Source organism: Lactuca saligna, chromosome 8, assembly GCF_052625555.1.
Source record: "Lactuca saligna cultivar CGN05327 chromosome 8, ASM5262555v1, whole genome shotgun sequence".
NCBI classification, from domain to species: domain Eukaryota; kingdom Viridiplantae; phylum Streptophyta; class Magnoliopsida; order Asterales; family Asteraceae; genus Lactuca; species Lactuca saligna.
Genome location: NC_136424.1, coordinates 101,378,362 through 101,398,744, shown reverse-complemented (window position 1 = coordinate 101,398,744; position 20,383 = coordinate 101,378,362). Strand labels below are relative to the sequence as shown.

At 31.7% G+C, this 20,383-nt stretch overlaps 1 protein-coding gene across 1 annotated transcript; it reads left to right on the top strand.

The window, feature by feature from the left end:
* The first annotated feature begins 13,477 nt into the window (after nt 1-13,477).
* On the top strand, nt 13,478-17,367 carry LOC145011543 (Protein kinase superfamily protein). Its single transcript, XM_078970282.1, has 7 exons — nt 13,478-13,853; nt 14,076-14,330; nt 14,922-15,079; nt 15,183-15,262; nt 15,452-15,587; nt 15,712-15,861; nt 16,979-17,367. Exons 1-7 carry the CDS (start codon nt 13,658-13,660, stop codon nt 17,162-17,164), a joined length of 1,161 nt encoding a protein of 386 aa, XP_078826408.1. The 5' UTR covers nt 13,478-13,657; the 3' UTR covers nt 17,165-17,367.
* The last annotated feature ends 3,016 nt before the right edge of the window (nt 17,368-20,383 follow it).

Sequence of the window (20,383 nt, the reverse complement as noted above, 5' to 3'; positions counted from 1 at the left end):
ATAATGTGACAACCGTCAAATTCTGATCAAGTCAAAGTCAAATAAAGTCAACAAGTCAGACCGGTCACCTCGGTTAACCCTTGTATACTAGGGTTTACGTTATGTAATTTCTAAACAACTCGCTAATGAGAGATCATAAATTGAAAAGTTCTTACATCTAGATTTCCTTAACCTAAAACTGTGGTAAGTAACAAACCAAACCGATAAAACAATGTTGCGTACTTATCGGGAGTGTGTAAGATTCTTAAGCATGGCTTAACGGGGTTTACAGACCTTGCATTACGAATCCGGGCACTCACAATTATCACACACGAAACCTCTCTCAATCATTTTCACTCTATCTCTCTTTATCGAGAATCTCTCCCAAATCTCTCTTTGTATGAGAAATCTCTCCAAGAATGTGAAATCTCTCCCAAATCTCTCTTTGTATGAGAAATCTCTCCAAGTATGTGAAATCTCTCCCAAATCTCTCTTTGTATGAGAAATCTCTCCAAGAAGGTGAAATCTCTCCCAAATCTCTCTCAAAAGTTCCCGTAACTTTTTGAAGTCTTTCGGGCCATCCCGACCCTTAACCGGGTCAAAAACGGCTTAAAACAGGGTAAAAACAAGTAAAATAGGCTTAAGGACCCGAAACCCCTCTTAAGGAGCCGAACCCTCTTAAGGAACCGAAACCCCTCTTAGGAAACGAACTTGTCAGAAGCAAACTTGTTAGAAGCGAAGGCATCAAAAGCGAAGGCATCAGAAGCGAACCCTTCCTTCGGACCGAACCTCGCATAAGGAACCGAAGGTCCCATTTCGGTCCATTCGCTCCATTTCGCGTCTTACTCCTTTCACCCTATTTCGCTTTCCACCAAATATCAAACATATTTTCTCTCTCACTTCCTCTCTCTAAAAATTCGAGATTCAAGGATTGATCTTAGATTTTTCCTCCACATTTGGTAAGTATCTTCCTCCAACACTTAGATATTCTACTATCCTTCATCCAAATCATAGATTGCTTACACAAATGTCGTCATATTTGTTGTTAGATCCTCAGATCTTCAAGCATCTCCCAACTGTTCTTGAGTTGAACACTTCTTTTCTCCATCATCCATCTACTGAAATCACTCAAGGTGAGTTCATACCCCTACGTTTTCATATTTTCTTATGTTTTAAGGGGGAGAATACAAGTTAAATCATCAAGAACATAACTAAACTTTTCTAACAGCTTTCATCAGAAAAGTTGGACTCCATTCACGGACTGTTTTGGACAACTTAAAAATTTTAGTTTTCAAAACTGTATTATTTGCAAATAGTTCAAGTTCTTAGCTTTAAAATGACTACTTGCACATCTCCATACGATGTTTTTACAATTTATGGTGATTTTTACAAAACTGCCTATCATTTCAAACATCAATCCGGACCAGTCTGTGATTATGGACGTTTTGACACAAGTTTGAGATCATTAAAAGTCATAATAAAATTTAGAAACAAACTAGACTCATTTCCCAAACTATCAAAATTTACGGATCCTGATTTGGACCTTTGATGATTTTTCTATAAATTTTCTAAGAACAGTCAAAGAAAATGTTAACGACAGATAAATACTATAAAATTTCATTTCACCTTGTAACATGTTGAGCAAGGTGTATATCTTTGTGTGAATATATGTTTTTGCAAATAGATGACATTTTATCTTAGTATATAGTCATACATCAGAAAACAAATGGATTTTTACCTACAAAAGTGTAGTAATTAATTTGTTGTTATAATGCATGTTGCTTCATTTTAGTAAAAAGTACATATACATATCGGTAAACAAAAGGGTTTTTACCTTCACAAATATGGTAGTTAACCATAATACACAAAGTTATAACTATTACACTTAAAAGTTTTGATAAACTATAATAGGTATGGTTTATGTTTCCATTAACACATCAAACACATTTCAGAAGGTTTTATTCCCACGGAAAAAGGTTTTATTCCGAGTGTGGGATCCAAATTCCTGTTAGTTATAACCAGAGTCTCTTTTAGGGAGAACGTGATAGTTGTGTATAGATCTATATTGGGTTTGACACCCCACACCTTACTGCTAGCTATAGTAGGACCTGCAGGTCTACGGGTGACAAATGTCATTTCAGTTTTGCGACGCCTGAGAAACGTCGTGGCAGGTTCATTCAGTCATAGTATGGTTATAGCGGCTCACATAGGAAGTTAACAACACATAAAGTTTACGGGGAGTTCATAATCAAAAAGGGGTTTTATGTCGATTTAAAATCAATTTTCATATCAATAATTACAAATATTATTGTATACTTTTAGTCTTGGTATTTAAGACTACACACCATTCATTATGGGATTTTTCTCAAATCAGAATGGGTTTTACGCCAATTTAAAACCACTTTTATATCCTTAAGTATGAAAAATATTTATTCATTTTCGGCCCCGACATTTCGGACCACATAACTTTTATAAGGAAAATATTGGATTTTTCATGGTAACACACCACACATTACAAAGAACGGTTTCCAAACTCTTTATCTAAAAAGCTTATGAACTCACCAACCTTTGTGTTGACACTTTTTCAAACAACTTGTATTCTCAGGAATTCAGTGAAATAGGAAATCAACAGCGTTTTGAGGATGAGACGATAAATCGTCAGATAGTTCATTTTGTCATCATAATGTAATTGATTTGAATCATGTAAACATATACTTTGGTGTAACTTTTTCAATTATATTTATGATGGTTGTAATTACTTTGAGCACTATTATACTCGTTGTTATGATACTATACATGAAGTCCGCCACCCCAAGACGTTTCCGCCATCCTTGGTTTGGTGGTGTGACAGATTTGTTCTTCTTTTGTGTTGAGAGTTAGATATCTAACGCACATTACCCAAAGTTGAATTGCAAATGAGATTGATTGTGATCCAAGGCTCATGTTCAACGGGATGTTTGTAACAAAGGGATAATTGATAAACCTACCTTAATACATCAATTGAAGCTTAGAGCTTTTGGGCATTGGATGTTGATGAATGGAATTCTTCGTCATATTTTATTAGGGGCAGTTAACTCTTTCTAGACGTTCACCACTGTCCATATCAATCTATGATGAGTCTTGTGCAAGTGGGAGGTTGAAAGATCTAGTATGCCCAAGAGTCATTATAGAATGATATTGCTAATAATATATGATCGTATAGGGTCACACCATATAACAAGTTACCGTCAATTGATTATTTATTAATAGAATTTGATTATTAGTAAATATATCAATACTTGTATTTAATTGGAAAATTATTATTTCATGGAAATAATATATTAATGATTCGGAAATTTATTTTTAGAGTAAATTACACGAATGGTCCCTATTGTTTAGGGTAATTTGCACATCTGTCACACCCCGAAAACCAAAGGCGGAAATGTTTCCGGGGTTGACTCCAAGTTGAGTATCAAGTCCAATGCACATAGTAAGTAAAGTAAACAACCATTACATTACATATCAAAGTTTACATTTGTTCAAAAGTAAAGTTGTACATTCGTAATACATAGTATATATGAACAAAATAGAGACAAGTCTTCTGTATGCTTCGTCTTCTCCAAAAGGATCGCTAGGTACCTGTCTAATGTTGACCTGAGAATACAAGCAGTTTGAAAATCAGCATAAAGCTGGTGAGTTCATAAGTTGTTTGCTTTGTGAAAATGTACGAGTTTCCTTTAGTTTACCGAAAAGTTGTTATCCAAGAAAATCCCATATTTTCTTAAAAGAGAAGGTTGGTTGATTGTTAGATTACACGGTTCTGGTTATGTTTAACTACGATCCCAGGAAAGTCCCATACTTTCCTGATTATATATTACTAATTGTGAAAGATATATAGTTATCTAGTTTATTACTCCTTTTTAGTTATGTAACGTTTCCCCAGGAAAGTCCCGTACTTTCCTAAAAGTAATTTTAGTTATTGAATTTCGATATACTGATTTATTTCCATTCGTACCTATTGTATTAACTAGGTATTCTGATATCCTAATGGTATTATCTTGAAATATACTTGGATACATATCTTCATATCCGTGTTCTTATTCTTAAACATATTCGTGTACTTATTCGTGTTCGCATTCATATTCGTAGTCGTATTCGTTTCCCTAATCCTACTCCTATTACTATTCGTATTCGTATTCGTATTCACAGTCGTATTCGTATTCGTATTCGTAGTCGTATTCGTTTCCCTATTCCTACTCCTATTACTATTCGTATTCGTTCTGTTCCTATTTATAGTTTCGTTATTCGTTATGTTCCTAGTTATAGTTTCGTTATCCGTTCTATTTGATGATTAGTATGAATTATTTGTAGATTATGAAACATAATTTAGATTGCATCATTTTATCAAGATTCTATGATTGATTTGAAAGCTAACTTCGTAATTCAAACTATTTTATAAACACAATTATCGATATTAGAACATACAGAATGAAATCAATTGAATAGAAAATGATAAGTTGGAGTACAAGATTTCCTTGTACTATTGCTTGTATTCCCCCCTGAAAACAGTTGAAAAAGAGTAGGGGTATGAACTCACCGGACAAGAAACGTGACGATTTCGGATGCTAAACGTTGGTCCGGGGCTTGCAAATGTACAAGGTTCCTAAGTATAATGTAGAGATACACATTTGTATCTAATTAGGACTTAGATTAATTATTTGTTAGGGACAAATAATTGTAGTCGCGGAAACATCCCATTACGAGTATTTGGAGAGACCCGGGTGGCGTTTAAGGACGTCTAATGGCACTAGGGACTTGGGATTTGAGTTTACTCCCCAAGAGTAAACATTTAAGGGAGTTTACAGCCACAAAACACACCCATACATGAGTTTACGGCCGTAAACTCATGTTGGTGTGATTTTGAGTGTTTAATGGCTTGTTTGGACTTGGGAATTGTTGGAATGGACTTCTAAAATGCCTTGAATTAAATTTATGGGATTTATACCATGTTTAAGGGAGTTCACGGCTGTAAACTTGGAGTTTACGGCCGTAAACTCTCCCATGGTCTTGAATAATTGATTTAGGGCACTTAGGATAATCACATGTGATTCTAGTAATTTTTCCAAGCCTTGTTATGAATTTAGGGCATCATTGGACATATATTTAGGAGTTTACGGCCATGGGGCATGTTCTATGGCTGTAAACTCTCAAATGTAGGCTTTTGATGTGTTTAAGGTCCTTAAACTATTTTTGGTTGGTCCTATGATTTATTCCAAGGCTTTTGGTGGTGTTGGATGGCTTTCTAACACCTTGAAATTGAGTTTACACCCATTTTTAAGGAGTTTACGGCCCAAGCACAAGCCTTGGCCGTAAACTCATATAAATCCCTCAAAAATTATGTTTAAGGTGTCTAAATTCTAAAACCAATATCCTAAAATTCATATCTAAGTCTTATAAGTGATTTGGAAGGGTTTAAGGTCATAAAAACCCCTTTTATATGAGTTTACGGCCCAAGCATGTGCCTTGGCCGTAAACTCCTTCAAACCTCTGAAAATCCATGTCTAAAATGTTTTAAGTCCATTCCTTGAAGTCATTTAGCCATATCTAGGTCCCAAAATTGTCTAGGAGGGGTTTAAGGGCTCAAAACCCTTCAAACTTAGTGTTTACAGCCTAGGCATCTTCCTGGGCCGTAAACTCATATGTCATGTCCAATCCCATGATTAAATATCGAATTTGGAAGTCAAATAAGCTATACAATGAGGTTAGGAAGTTACCTTAAGGATTTGAGGCCTTAAAATTGAGTTTTGGACCCTTAAACTTGGATTTAGGAGAGAGGTTAGAGAGAGAGTAGTGAGAGAAAGAAAAAGCTTCAAATGATAGCTTGAACATGTTTAAATAGGTCCTAAGTTCGGGACACGGTGGAATTCTACCCGATACCGACGTTAAACGGGGCTTTTGGTCGCACCCGATTAAGTTGTCGTTACCCGATATGGTTGATTCTAGAAATGTTCCGATCACTAATACGAGGTGTTAGAATGAGTTCTAAGGGTATTAGGACACTCATTAAGTCATAAAATAAAATCCACATTAATGACTTAATTAATTGATGGAAAATCGGAAACGAAATCGGAAACGGCGATTGGATGATCGGAACGAGTTGCGAAAAGGGGTACAAGAAATGAAATGAAATTTCGGGTTGTTACATTATCCCCCCGTTAGAGGGAATTTCGTCCCGAAATTCAAAGATTTGAACACAAATTGCGAATCGAAAAGAGATTTGAGGATGAATCTACTGCTTCGGGTCTTCACGCTTCCATGTGGAATCGAGTCTCTACTTGATGTTCCAGTGAACCCTCACTATCGGGAAGCGTCTAGGTTTTGTTAGGTAGATACTTCTTAAAGACCGAGACGTGAAATACCAGGGGAATATTACTAAGTTCCGAGGGTAATCGAAGTTTGTAGGCTACAGAATCAATCCTAATGACTAATGAGGATTTCGAAAAGTCATATGTTCCTTGGGATACGTGTTTCAGAATGTAACACGCCATCTCTCTCTCTTTGTTTACTACCTTGATGATGGATATTTTGATTACTAATTGAGGACTATGTTTATGAAGAGATTCGAATGGATAGTTAACAGCCGTGATTTTAATTAAATGGTTTCATTCTTGTACATTTTTAAGGATTGAAAACCCTTTTAGTAAACTATTTTAATTTGCAGGGTTATTTGTTTAAAACCGATTTTCAATTCTCCTTATATACTATCATATTGTATACTTCTCAGTTGATTTTTCATACTTATATTGATAGAAAACATAAAATATTATAAAGTCTGTAATAATACACCTAGGTTCGAGTGTAAAAGGCATCAATCATTTGATAATATAAATTACTATAATGTCCTTAATAATACACGTAGGATCGAGTGTAAAGGACAGTAATCATTAAATAACACCTAGGCTCGAGTGTAATATCCTTAATAATGACACCTAGGCCCGAGTGTAAAGGACATGTACGTTAGAACTAAGATAGTCGTAGATACTACTTTCCTAGTCGAAGAGTAAAGAGTGATCTTAAAGATTGGAGACACGTCCTTGTAACACTTCCATGGCTCGAGATAGTGGAGGACTAACCCTGTAACCAGAATCTCCGGTCGTAGGAGAGCGTGACTTGAGTGAGTTTGGTCCCTAACTTATTTTTTTTAACTCGGAAGGTCCCTATTGTTTGTTTTTGTTACACACTTGGTCCCTGTCTTACCTAAAAAGACTATTTTGCCCCTGATTTTTTAATTTATTTAAATAAACACACTCTCAAACCTACTCTCCTCACCTTACCCTACCTATCCCATCATTTTTCCATATTCAAATAATAGTCTTTTTAGGTCAGACAGGGACCAAGCGCGTAACAAAAACAAATAGAATGGACCAAACGCGTAACAAAAACAAACAGTAGGGACCTGCCAAGTTAAAAAAGTAAATTAGGGACCAAACGTGCAAATTACCCTAAACCATAGGGACCATTCGTGTAATTTACTCTTATTTTTTGTGGAAATAATATTTATTGGAGAAATAACAACTTATGAAATATATCATAAAGTATGACTATTTAGAAGTTATATTTATATCTTAATAAACTAGTTCAATTTATATAAAAGGTAGTACTATATAAAATAAGATATATATATATATATATATATATATATATATATATATATATATATATATATATATATATATTCATATCTTAATAAACTAGTTAAAATTTAGATAAAAGATAGTTTTATATAAAATAAAATATTTATTTTTGACTAGTTATATATATATATATATATATATATATATGTGTGTGTGTGTGTGTGTGTGTGTGTGTGTGTGTTTGTGTGTGTATGTGTGTTTGTGTGTGTGTGTGTTGGGAATTCTTTATAAAAATGATTGATTTTTATAAAGAAAACATGTATGTGTATATAAACTATCCATGAGACAACTTTTGTCTTCTTTTGGACATGCTTTAAGGGAGGAGACCAAGCATGGCCTTCTTTTGCCATGCTTGGGACAAAGTTGTTTCTCCTTTTACTTTATGGTATCCTTTCACTTTTTGGTCATTATATAAGAGAGATGAAGGGTTTTTGATACCCTTCTTGCAAGCTTCATTTCTTCCTCTTCTTAGAGCCAAATCCGAGAGCTCCATGCTCTCTAGAGGATTGCAAAAATTTGAATTTGAAGGCTCTTCTTCTTCTCCATTCTCTTGCATTTTGATGCTAGACAAAGTCCATTTGTTGCTTTACATTTGTGCATATATTTGGTATATATTTCAAAGGCTTATGAACAACAAATTACAAGTGAATACTAGCATGTTTTGATGGTTCTACTCTTGCTTGGTGGATACTTGTAGAGAACTCTTGCTTTAGAGTTTCATGCCATACTTCATCAACTTTCAACCTCCCATGAGGATCAAAGTCTTCAAAGGCTGTTATGCTTTCCCTTATATGGTTGTTTTAATCTTTCTAACTCTTGCAAAATCATCATTGATGGGTAAAATTGTTTTAGTTTTATTCACCAATTTTAAAGCTTCCGTTGTCAATTTTGCCGGTTGTGAAACCGATTTTTTTGAATAAAAACCCAACACCCACATAGGGCAATCATTAATGATGTGTTAGCGGCTGTTCATGCTTATGACCACTACGACTTCGATTGATTCGTGTTTAGGTATTGTGCTCTGAACATCATAACTTCTTCATATGATCTCATATTTTAACGATCTTTATATCTACGCGTTTCCATTTAAATCTACTACAATTTTCGTTTAGATTATTCCCGTTAAAAATAATATATTTTTACTTACCATTTTATATAAAAAAAACGTTCATACATATATTAATAAAGAACACATGTATATAAAGCTCGTAAGTAAAATATATTACTTTTTAATTGGAGTAATCTAAAAGAAAGTTGTAGTAGACTTAAATACGAATGTGTGGATATATAGATCGTTAAAATATAAGATTGTATGAAAAAGTTATGATATTTAGAAGACAAGGTTTATGTTAAACCACAAGACCTAATCAACCAAACAGTTTAGATTTCTCTTAGTAAAGAGTAATATACTTTTACTTATGATTTTATAAAAAAAATGCATACATATTTCATAAAAAAACACATGTATATAAAGATCATAAGTAAAAATATCACCGGCTACACCAACTAAGCCAGAAGAATGACTTAATAGGGTAATATATTTCTCACTTTGTACATATTTAATCCTTAATATTTTTTCACATTTAACCCATAATTTATATATATATATATATATATATATATATATATATATATATATATATATATATATATATATATATATATATATATATATATATATATATATTGCAAGTCATTGTTGTTTTTATACACATTCAATACTTATGAACAATTTATTTAGATTTTTCTCACAACATCCTACATAGGACAATCATTAATAAGATGTTCTGGGTTGTTCATGCTTGTGACTACTACGACATCGTTTGTTGCGTATTAGGTCTTATGCTTTGAACGTTATAATGTCTTCATACGATCTCAAATTTTAATAATCTTTATATGTACACGCTCCCATTTAAATCTACTGCAATTTTGTTTAGATTATTCTCGTTAAATATAATATATTTTTACTTACGATTTTATAAAAAAATGTTCATTCATATATTAATAAAGAACACATGTATATAAAGATCGTAAGTAAAAATATATTACTTTTTAACAAGAATAATCTAAAAGAAAGTCGTAATATTCTTAAATACGAACGTGTGGATATATAGATCGTTAAAATATCAGATTATATGAAGAAGTTACGATATTTAGAACACAAGATCTAAGCAACCAAACTGCTTAGATTTCTCCTATTAAAAAGTAATAGATTTTTACTTACGGTTTTATAAAATAAACCGTATATATATATATATATATATATATATATATATATATATATATATATATATATATATATATATATATATATATATATATATATATATATATATAAAGAACACACATATAAAGATCGTAAGTAAAAATATATTATTTTTTAACGGGAATAATCTAAACAAAAATTGTAGTAGACTCAAATACGAACACGTGTATAAAGATCGTTTAAACCTGAGATCATATGAAGAAGTTACGATGAACGCTGGATATAAATCTCATTAAAATCCGTGATCATATGAAGAAGTTGCGACGTTCAAAACACAAGACTTAAACGAAACATAAAACATAAGCAACAAAGCAGCTGAGGTTGCAGTGACAATAAGAAAGAACAACCCCGAATACCTCATTAATAATTGTTTCACGTACTATGTTTTAAGAAAAATCTAACGAAACAGGTCATAAGTATGAATATGTACAAAAAAACAACAAAGACTTTGCAACAAAAAAATGATAATAATATTAATGACTAAATGCTTATAAAGTGATAAATATATTACTCTATTAAGCTATTTTTTGTAATTTACTTAAAATATAGGGTTATAAGGACTGAATGTATATAGTTAATAAGTTGAATGAACAAATATATAAAAAAAAGGAATAACCAAAATATATATAAATTAAAAAATATATTACCTTTTTAAGTTATTATCTCATATTAAATATATAAAATCATATAAAATTAACATCTATTTCTTAATCGTAATAAATTACGAGCATAAAATTTATATGAGTTATAAGATAGAGATCAATAATTTAATATTTTGAAGCTAATATTTTATGTATTACCAAAAATGCCCTTGCAAAGTCTTAACTAATTAAACCTACAAACTGATTAATAGTAATTGAAAAAATATTTTGTAACTTTTCTATAATTATTTTAAGATTATAAGATAAAAAGGGATACAATAATTGGGAAATCGCTAACCTACCCCTAAACCTTCTCCAACTCACCCTCCCTCATACTCATTGTATCCAACCTTTTACCAAACCACCCCCTATTTAAACTTTTTTTTTTCTTTTTTGTCGATTTTTGAACCTTTATATATATATATATATATATATATATATATATATATATATATATATATATATATATATATATATATATATATATATATATATATATATATATTCAAATGAAAATAATTATTAAAACCAAGAATATTATAACAAATTTGGATCACATATTTTTGTTTTGCCTCAAAATCTTCTCACATACCGACATGACGGACAAAATTAATATTCATATTATCGCATATTACAAATCTGTTGCTTAAACGTTCCAGCGTATCTGGACGACGTAACGGATAATAATCATATACGAATAATTATTTGAGAATATGCATATACTCACGCCGGTAGGCAGAAGGGTTTTGCAGTAAAAAACTATATGATCAAGATTTATTCTCGTGTTCTTCATTATTTAATATTTCTCATATATATATATATATATATATATATATATATATATATATATATATATATATATATATATATATATATATATATATATATATATATATATATACCCTCCCCCCATTTAAAAACATTTTGAATGTTGGAATAGTAGATGTGTTTGTAATAACGTTGTGTAAATATATATATATATATATATATATATATATATATATATATACTAGTTTATAACTCGTGGGAACCATGGTTACAAAATTAAAATTGGTAATATAAATCAGAAAACTAAGTTGTTAAAATAAACATATATTATTAAAAAATAAGGAATTATAAAAGGAAAATGTAAACATAATAAGTGTAACCAATTTTGGTAGATATAGGTGCGGTGGGTAATATTAACATATTTTGATATCTTTTGTTACCATATAGAATTTATGAGTATTTATGAATATATAAGTTATAAAATGAAATTCAAATTGGGAAACTAAAATAATGAGATGTAGCGTATTATTGATTTAATGGTTTGACACATGGCGGAATGAGATTAATCTTATTCATTTATTATATATATATATATATATATATATATATATATATATATATATAGGGTAAAGTGAATATACCTAACAACTTTATATAAGCTTAGGTACCTAACCACATCATACTACGTAATTTTGTATCATATATGCATTGTAATCACCCAAAGTTCTTAAAATTCAACCTCATAACTTGATTGCTTCCAAAATCTTTGGACCTTCACCATTATCTTCTTTCAAATGACGTCTTTCTATCGGAGACCCCTTGGTGGGCTTCATATACTACCGTTGCAAATTAAATGGTGTAGGAGGAATATAATGGTGAATGTTTGAAAATCTTGGAAGTAAATCAAGTTAAGGGTTGAAGTTTAAAATCCTTAGACGATTGCAATGGAAATATAATGCAAAACAATGTAGTATAATATGGTTAGGTACCTAAGCTTATATAAGGTTGTTAGGTATATTCACTTTACCCATATATATATATATATATATATATATATATATATATATATATATATATATATATATATATAATATATATATATATATATATATATATATATATATATATATATCTCCCCCCCCCCCCCCCCCCCCCCCCCCCATTTAAAAACATTTTGAATGTTGGAATAGTAGATGTGTTTGTAATAACGTTGTGTAAATTTTCTGTTATATTTATGGCCTCATATATGTAACACTAAGAAAATTAGATTTCTGGGTTTTTACTTGTAAAATTTTAGTTTTTTCATAGAAAATAAAAAGGTAAACATCAGTCCTCCATGCATCAACTAGTTCCACAACCAAATATTATAAAATCAGGACAATATCCATATTTATATAGTTAATGTTAAAAAATTTCTACGTCAATACCTCATCGATGTGACATATTAAACTCTTGTAACAAGATAATCATAACTTATGGTAATATTGCGTTAGTGACATACAATTTTTTGTTTCTTTTATATTGGATATGATGTTACGGGCTTAATAGTACATATATTGTCAACATTTTTATTAAGGTTGGTTGTTTGATAATTATTTAAACCGATAATGACTTAACAAGTATGTTACTGGGAGTTTGTTTTTTTATCTAAAGCTCTCATATATCTATCATATATGTTACAATATCCTTTGATACTGTATCAAAGAAGATCTCACATTCAAGACACTTAGAAAATAGTAGTTTCTTGTACAAATTATTCAAGATCAAACTATTATGAGTACATATATATCTCTATGCAAACAACATTTATTGAATATACGTTTGATACCATTGTACAAAAATCACTAAGTAAGTCCATGGTAATTAATTGAAATATTTGTATCAATTCACAAATGATCAAAATGGGTTAGTTTTTGCCATGATTGGTACTTGTACAATCCACATAGTACAAAACAAACCACACCTTATTTTTTTAATCAAAAAATGGAATAAGAGGCAAATAATTGATGGGTCCATAACCCGACTCAACAATGATTTGGATTTGCCACCACAAACTTAGAATTGATTTCTCATGGGTCCAAAAATTTGACCCATTGACCCGACACTTGAACAGCTTCATATTGACACAACTACAACTACTACTACTACCACTACCCCACCCCCAATTCCACACACCATTTAAAACCCTCATCCAACCTTCCTTCTTCAAAAAACAATCTTTTATTCTCTCTTCAAAAGTTTCAAACAATCTCTGCACAATGTCCCCTTAATCCTAACCCTAGAGAGAGACAGAGAGAGAGAGAAAGAGATAGACAGTTAAAGAAGAAGAAATGAAGTATATCAGAACAGGCAGTTTCAAGAGGCTCTTCTCTATGAAGCGCCATAGCTTGGAAGATTTACCAAAAGAATGCATTCTTATGAAACAAGATTCGTTCAACAATGGTGAAACAGAGTCTTTCAAGAAACCCACATGGAAATGCTTCTCTTTCGAAGAGATTTATGTTGCCACTAATGGTTTTTCCTCAGGTAATCCCAAATCTTTTCCAAGTACCAAAAGGGTTTGTTTTCATAGTTCTTTGCTCAAAAACAAGCGAACCACGAATGGAAGTTGCAAAGATTGAATCTTTATATGGATTAATGTCGTTAAATGATGAATTGCTTTCATGGGTATCTCCAAAATTTGAATATTTTTTGTGGGATTTATTCTTTTTCTAGTGTCATTAACTTTTTTCTACATGGGTGTTTCAGAAAACATGGTTGGAAAAGGTGGGTATGCAGAGGTTTATAAAGGAGTGTTAGAAGATGGGCAAACGATTGCTGTGAAAAGATTAACACAAACATCATGTGACGAAAGGAAAGAGAAAGAGTTCTTGACAGAAATAGGGACACTTGGTCATGTAAATCATCCAAATGTTTCATCACTCTTGGGTTGTTGTATTGATAGTGGTCTTTATCTCATCTTTCAATTCTCATCCAAAGGTTCTGTGGCTTCGCTTCTTCATGGTAACACTTCCCAACTTTTTTCTTGTTTTCTTTCATAAAAAGTTTCTTAATTATTAGTACTAACTTGTTACAATACAAAAAGAAAATGTCAAAATGAAGATTTTAAGCTTTTTATAATGGTTACTAGGCAAGAAACTAGAAATAAAATGGTTAAAATAATTCATTATGCACATTTTAGTGTTCTTTTTGCCTAGTTGTTTGTTTGCGACAAAATTACAATTAGAATGATTAAAACATATTTACTCATAAAAAGAGTCGGTAACCATATTTAGAGAACATTTATTGCATAAAATAAGCACATACATGATATGTATATGAGTTATCGATACTTAAAGATTGTAGGGTCACTAATAACTATTTACTTCCAAACAACACTATATTTAATATTTGTACTTGTAAGTTTTTTTTGTTAATTGCAAATAAGACCATGCATATTCAATATTTGTACTTGAAAGATTTTCTTTTAAGCATCTAATATATATAACAAAAACATTTATCCGTGTTTTTTTTTATGAAGAATTAAAATGATTTTTGATTAAAATTTATATTTTAAAATTATATATAATATTTTGTCTTATCTGTTTATGGTAGATGAGAATTTACCGGTTATGGATTGGAACACGAGGTACAAGATTGCCATTGGGTCCGCTAAGGGTTTACATTACTTGCACAAAGTATGTCCAAGAAGAATTATTCATCGCGACATTAAAGCTTCAAATATTTTGGTGACAAAAGATTTTGAACCACAAGTAAGCAATTTAAATTTAACACACTTTAACTAATAAAATTCTCAGTTAAATTAAATTTCACAAGGTTAATTAATATCGTAATAACTTGTATTATCATTCATAGATATCGGATTTTGGGCTTGCAAAATGGCTTCCTTCGCAATGGACACACCACTCTATTGCTCCAATCGAAGGAACATTTGGGTAATTTCAATCGTTAGATTTTTATTCTTTTTATTATGATTTAAAATACATTCTATTTAAAAAAATTGATTCATCCATAAAAAGCAATTGTTTTTCTCGAATTTTATTATATTATGTAGATGAATCAATTTTTTAAATAAAAAAGCACCTACTTTAAAATACACCTACTAATATTATTTTTGTTGACAGACATTTGGCTCCCGAGTATTTTATGCATGGCGTTGTGGATGAAAAAACCGATGTTTTTGCTTTTGGTGTTTTTTTACTTGAAATTTTATCGGGCAAGAAATCTGTCGATGGGTCCCACCAAAGCTTGCATGGTTGGGTAATGCCAACATTTATGTTTGATTAAAGTTTTTAAAATTCTTAGCCAACTATATATATCTTATTACTTATATATACATTAATACATATAACATATATATAATTTGAATTTTTTGATTTTATAGGCAAGACCAATATTAAACCAAGGTGAAGTGGAAAAAATTGTGGACTCAAGACTCGAAGGGAAATATGACTATTTGCAACTTAGTAGACTTGCTTTTGCAGCATCTCTTTGTATTCGAGCATCCTCCACGTGGCGCCCTACGATGAGCGAGGTGTGTATTCTTTTTTAATATTTTTTCAAATATGTTTCGAGAATCTAGTAAAAACATTAAATTATATTAAGTTGTATTAATCTTTTTTAAAGGTTGTCGTTTTCGATGTTGCTCATTCTTGGATGCTTAAACCATGCGTAGGGGACCATGTCTGAGCTCAAAAAATATATTTAACTATTCAAAAAAAATATTTAACTATTCAGATTGATTTTAATTATTTTGTTGTGAAGAATATTCTTAGAATTTTAAATGATGAATAATGGTTTAATTAGTTATAGATGAACTGAATGTAATTAACCAAGCTTAAACAAGAGGATAATCACCTTTAAATTTATTTTCTTGTTCCTTTATGATTCCAATTAACACCCTACCACGATATTTTACTTGTCTTTTCTACACATATTAAAAATAAATAAAATATTATATCATAAACCGACAATAGGTCTTATATAAATACCACGTTTATTAATTAATAAAAACATAAAAACAACTTTGCATGTTAAACAGTTAAAAAAAGAGGCTTAATTTAAAAAATAGATCTTAAAGCCGACATACATTAATTAGAGATTAAATTTTCGTTTTCTTGAGAACCAAATTTCGGTATATAATATAAAAATAAGATTATATGTATATAGCATACATTAAATTCGTCCTGTTGTCATCTTCCCACCCGTGTGTTTGCGTGGACGCATATATAATTTGACTATCATGGACGTTCATTTTCTTTCTTCTAATAATCAAAATGATGAAAATTACAATAAGGACGTTTTTAATTTTATCTAATATGGATTATTATTATTATTGATAATGAAAGATCACCTTGCTACATTGTCATAGTCAATATTGGGCCATTTTTGTCTTTTTCTTATGTAATCAACTATTTTAGCACTAGGGTTAACCTTTTTTTCTTCTTGTCTTTTTGTTAAGAAATCATATCCTTGTTTCATTTATTATATCAATATTTTTACATAAGAGTTATTGTGTTAGGCTTAACAACAATTACTTGATTATGCATAATTATGCTTCGTATTATATGCATAATTGATACTTAATGTAAAAAGAACATATTGTAAATTAATGTTAAATCGTGAGATTAATCTTTATTCTTGTTTTATAGGTACTTGAGGTAATGTTTGAAGAAGAAATCGATAAAAATAGATGGAAAATGCCCGATGAAGAAAAGGAAGAACACGATGAGTTTTGGGGTTTTGAGGATTTGGAGTTTGAATCTTGCGACAGTAGTAGAGAAAGTACTTTCTCGGCTTCTCTCCAAGATTCAATCTCAACAACAACGAGCAGTTAGTAATTAAGTCATGTGTATAAATACTTATCTTACATCAATAATGCAGTTTGTAAGTCATATATGTGATCAAGTAGTTTAATTTGATTCCTAATAGTGTTATTTTGTGAGTAGGGTATATACACATTGGAACCACAACATACCTTATTATGTATATGACAAGTTTTTGTCACATCAATATGATATATGCAAGATTATTTAGGTAATTCATGCTTTGATATTTAATGCAAATTAAAAAAAGAATGTTACCATGACTTGTATAATTAATTTGCATTGGAAACTTGTAAGATGTAAGAAAGTGGTTATTGGAATTAGATGACTCAATCATCTATCCACATGCACATGGCGGGTATCTGTGAGATTGCACAATTATGGTGGCTAGTGGCCAACTCAGCTGTTCGAGTCCAGCTCATAGTAATAATTCCACGTGGGACAACACCAGCATGTAGGGCATGAGACTGAAATGAGAGAACATAACCTTTTTTACAGCCTTCTTTTACTAAAATTTTACATAAAAAAAGCTTTAAAAACCGGTCGCATCTAGGACATGTGAAATTAAGAAAACCTTAGGGGTATATTAGATTTTTCCGATTTAAAAAAAAATGGTAAATTTAGTTAGAATTTTTTGAGGTTTTGGATCAAAAAGGTTTAGATATACACCAATGGTCCAAATTTAGATATTTGTGTTGGTTTTGGTTCCTCAAGGTGACAAGCATTACTTCTTACCGTTAACTTGTACCATGTGCTTCTAAGGCCACGAGAGATTTTGTTCTTCCACTTTTCTCTCTCATTGTACTACATTGGATGAATTAAAAACAAGACTTTGTCACAATATGTGACAAACAAAAGGTTATCATACAATGTTGCAACTTGCAAATAACCATTCATGTCTTTACCTAAAAGACTACATCAACCGTTTATCAAACCAAGTACATATTGTCTATATGAAAAGCATAGAAACATAACATAATCCTGTAAACCAAACAAACAACTATGCAAATACTAGTGAACCCAAAAGTTTTTACCATGGAAAAGATCATGTTCAAGTTGCTAATGGTTCAGGTTTGCATATTTCTCATGTTGGTCATTCTAAAATTCCTAGTTTAGGTCGATCGCTTGTTCTTAAAAATGTCTTGCATGTTCCTCAAATTAATAAGCACCTTCTTTCTGCTGCTAGATTTGTTTCTGATAACAATGTATTCATTGAAATTTACCCTAATGCTTTCTTTGTTAAGGACATACTCACAAAGAAAACTCTTCTAGTCGGTAAAAGCAAAACATGTCTCTTTCCGGTGCCAATCAGTCATACTTCTCGTTATGTTGCATCAAGTACCAAAGTTTCGTCGTCTCAGTGGCATCAACGTCTTGGTCATCCTACTTCAGCAGTAGTCAAGTCAATTTTAAAGTCAAATAAGTTAGATGTTTCTTTTAATAATGTATCTTTAGTTTGTGATGCATGTCAACGTGCAAAGAGTCATCAACTCTCTTATAGTAATTCTGTTCATGTTACTTCTTCACCACTTGAGCTTGTTCACACTGATGTTTGGGGACCAGCTCAAGTGTCTAGTGGAGGTTTTCGATATTATGTTAACTTTCTTGATGATTATAGTCGTTATACTTGGATATATCTCATCAAACATAAATCTGATGTTTAACAAGTTTTTTATAATTTCCAAAAACATGTTGAACGACTTTTAAATGCCAAAATCCGTACCATTCAATCTGATTGGAGTGGTGAGTATCATAATCTTCATAAATATTTTCAACAATCTGGTATTTCTCATCGTGTGTCATGCCCGCATACATCGCAACAAAATGGAATGGCGGAAAGAAAGCATCGCCATATTGTTGAAACCGGTTTGGCTCTTCTAGCTCATTCTTCCATTCTTATGCATTTTTGAGATGAAGCTTTCTTAACAGCCTGTTACTTAACAAATCGTATGCTAAGTCGTACCCTAAATAATTCTACTCCCATCACACGTCTTCTCAAAATAAGGCCTGATTACACATTTTTGCTAATTTTTTGGATGTGTATGTTGGCCAAGTCTCTGAAAATACAACACTCATAAACTTGCTTTTAGATCCACTCTATGTGTTTTCTTAGGGTACAGCTGAATGCACAAAGGGTACAAGTGTTTAGACAAGCAAACCGGTCGAATTTATATTTCACGTGATGTAATATTTGATGAATCTCGTTTTCCATTTGCTACATCTTTCACTTCTACAATACCCTCACCTACGTCAAAGGGTGTCTCTTTCCCTCAAATCGAACCAATTCTAGCGAATGACCATCTACGGAAATATGACTTATCGTTTCTATTAGCTAATCGTTTTGATGCAGCTGCAACGCCTCTTGCCTCTGTAATGAATATTCCGAGAACCAACATATCTTTTCCGATGACTCAACAACAGGAAAATTCATCATCTCAACAACATGAAAACTCGCCATTGACTCATACTGTTCAAACTACAGAACCTGCTTCTGCTGTTACCGAAGATACAACCGCTGAAATTATTGTTACCAATGATGGCTCCACTACTGTTACCAACGCCGACATCGGAACTTCTACAAGCTCACCGTCTCCTGCTAACTCATCTTCACCTCCTCTGGGGGTCACTACACGTGCACTAGCAAGAAAATCCTTCCCTCAACAATTCACTGATGGCACAATCCTGTATAATCCAAATCGCCCTACGTTTTTTGCTGAGCCTAACTCTCATCATTTGGCTCTTTCTGTTCCAAAATGGTGTCTTGCCATGGAAGCTGAATTTGATGCACTTCAGAAAAATAAAACTTGGGTCTTGGTTCCACGACCCACTGGGGTAAATATCGTTGGTTGTAAGTGGGTTTTCAAGCTTAAACAACATCCAGATGGCTCTATTGACAAACATAAGGCACATCTAGTTGCGCGTGGTTTCACCCAACAATATGGTATAGATTATCAAGATACATTTAGTCCAGTGTTTAAGCCAGCCACAATTCGGTTAATTCTTATCCTTTCAGTTTCAATAAATTGGCATCTTCAACAAATTGATGTTAGCAATGCGTTTCTGCATGGTATCTTGAATGAAGATGTTTACATGAAGCAACCTCCAGGTTTTGAAGACTCTACTAAACCTCACTATGTGAGCAAACTTCAAAAAGTAATTTATGCCCTAAACAATCGCCTCGTGCTTGGTTTTCCCGACTTAGTGATAAGTTACACCAACTTGGTTTTCGTT

Bases quoted from the DNA above. Each gene is read 5' to 3' on its own strand.
- LOC145011543 (XM_078970282.1), top strand. From the start codon at position 13,658: ATGAAGTATATCAGAACAGGCAGTTTCAAGAGGCTCTTCTCTATGAAG. The intron at 14,331-14,921 runs GTAACACTTCCC...TGTTTATGGTAG, and splicing joins TGTGGCTTCGCTTCTTCATG to ATGAGAATTTACCGGTTATG. The intron at 15,080-15,182 runs GTAAGCAATTTA...TATCATTCATAG, and splicing joins CAAAAGATTTTGAACCACAA to ATATCGGATTTTGGGCTTGC.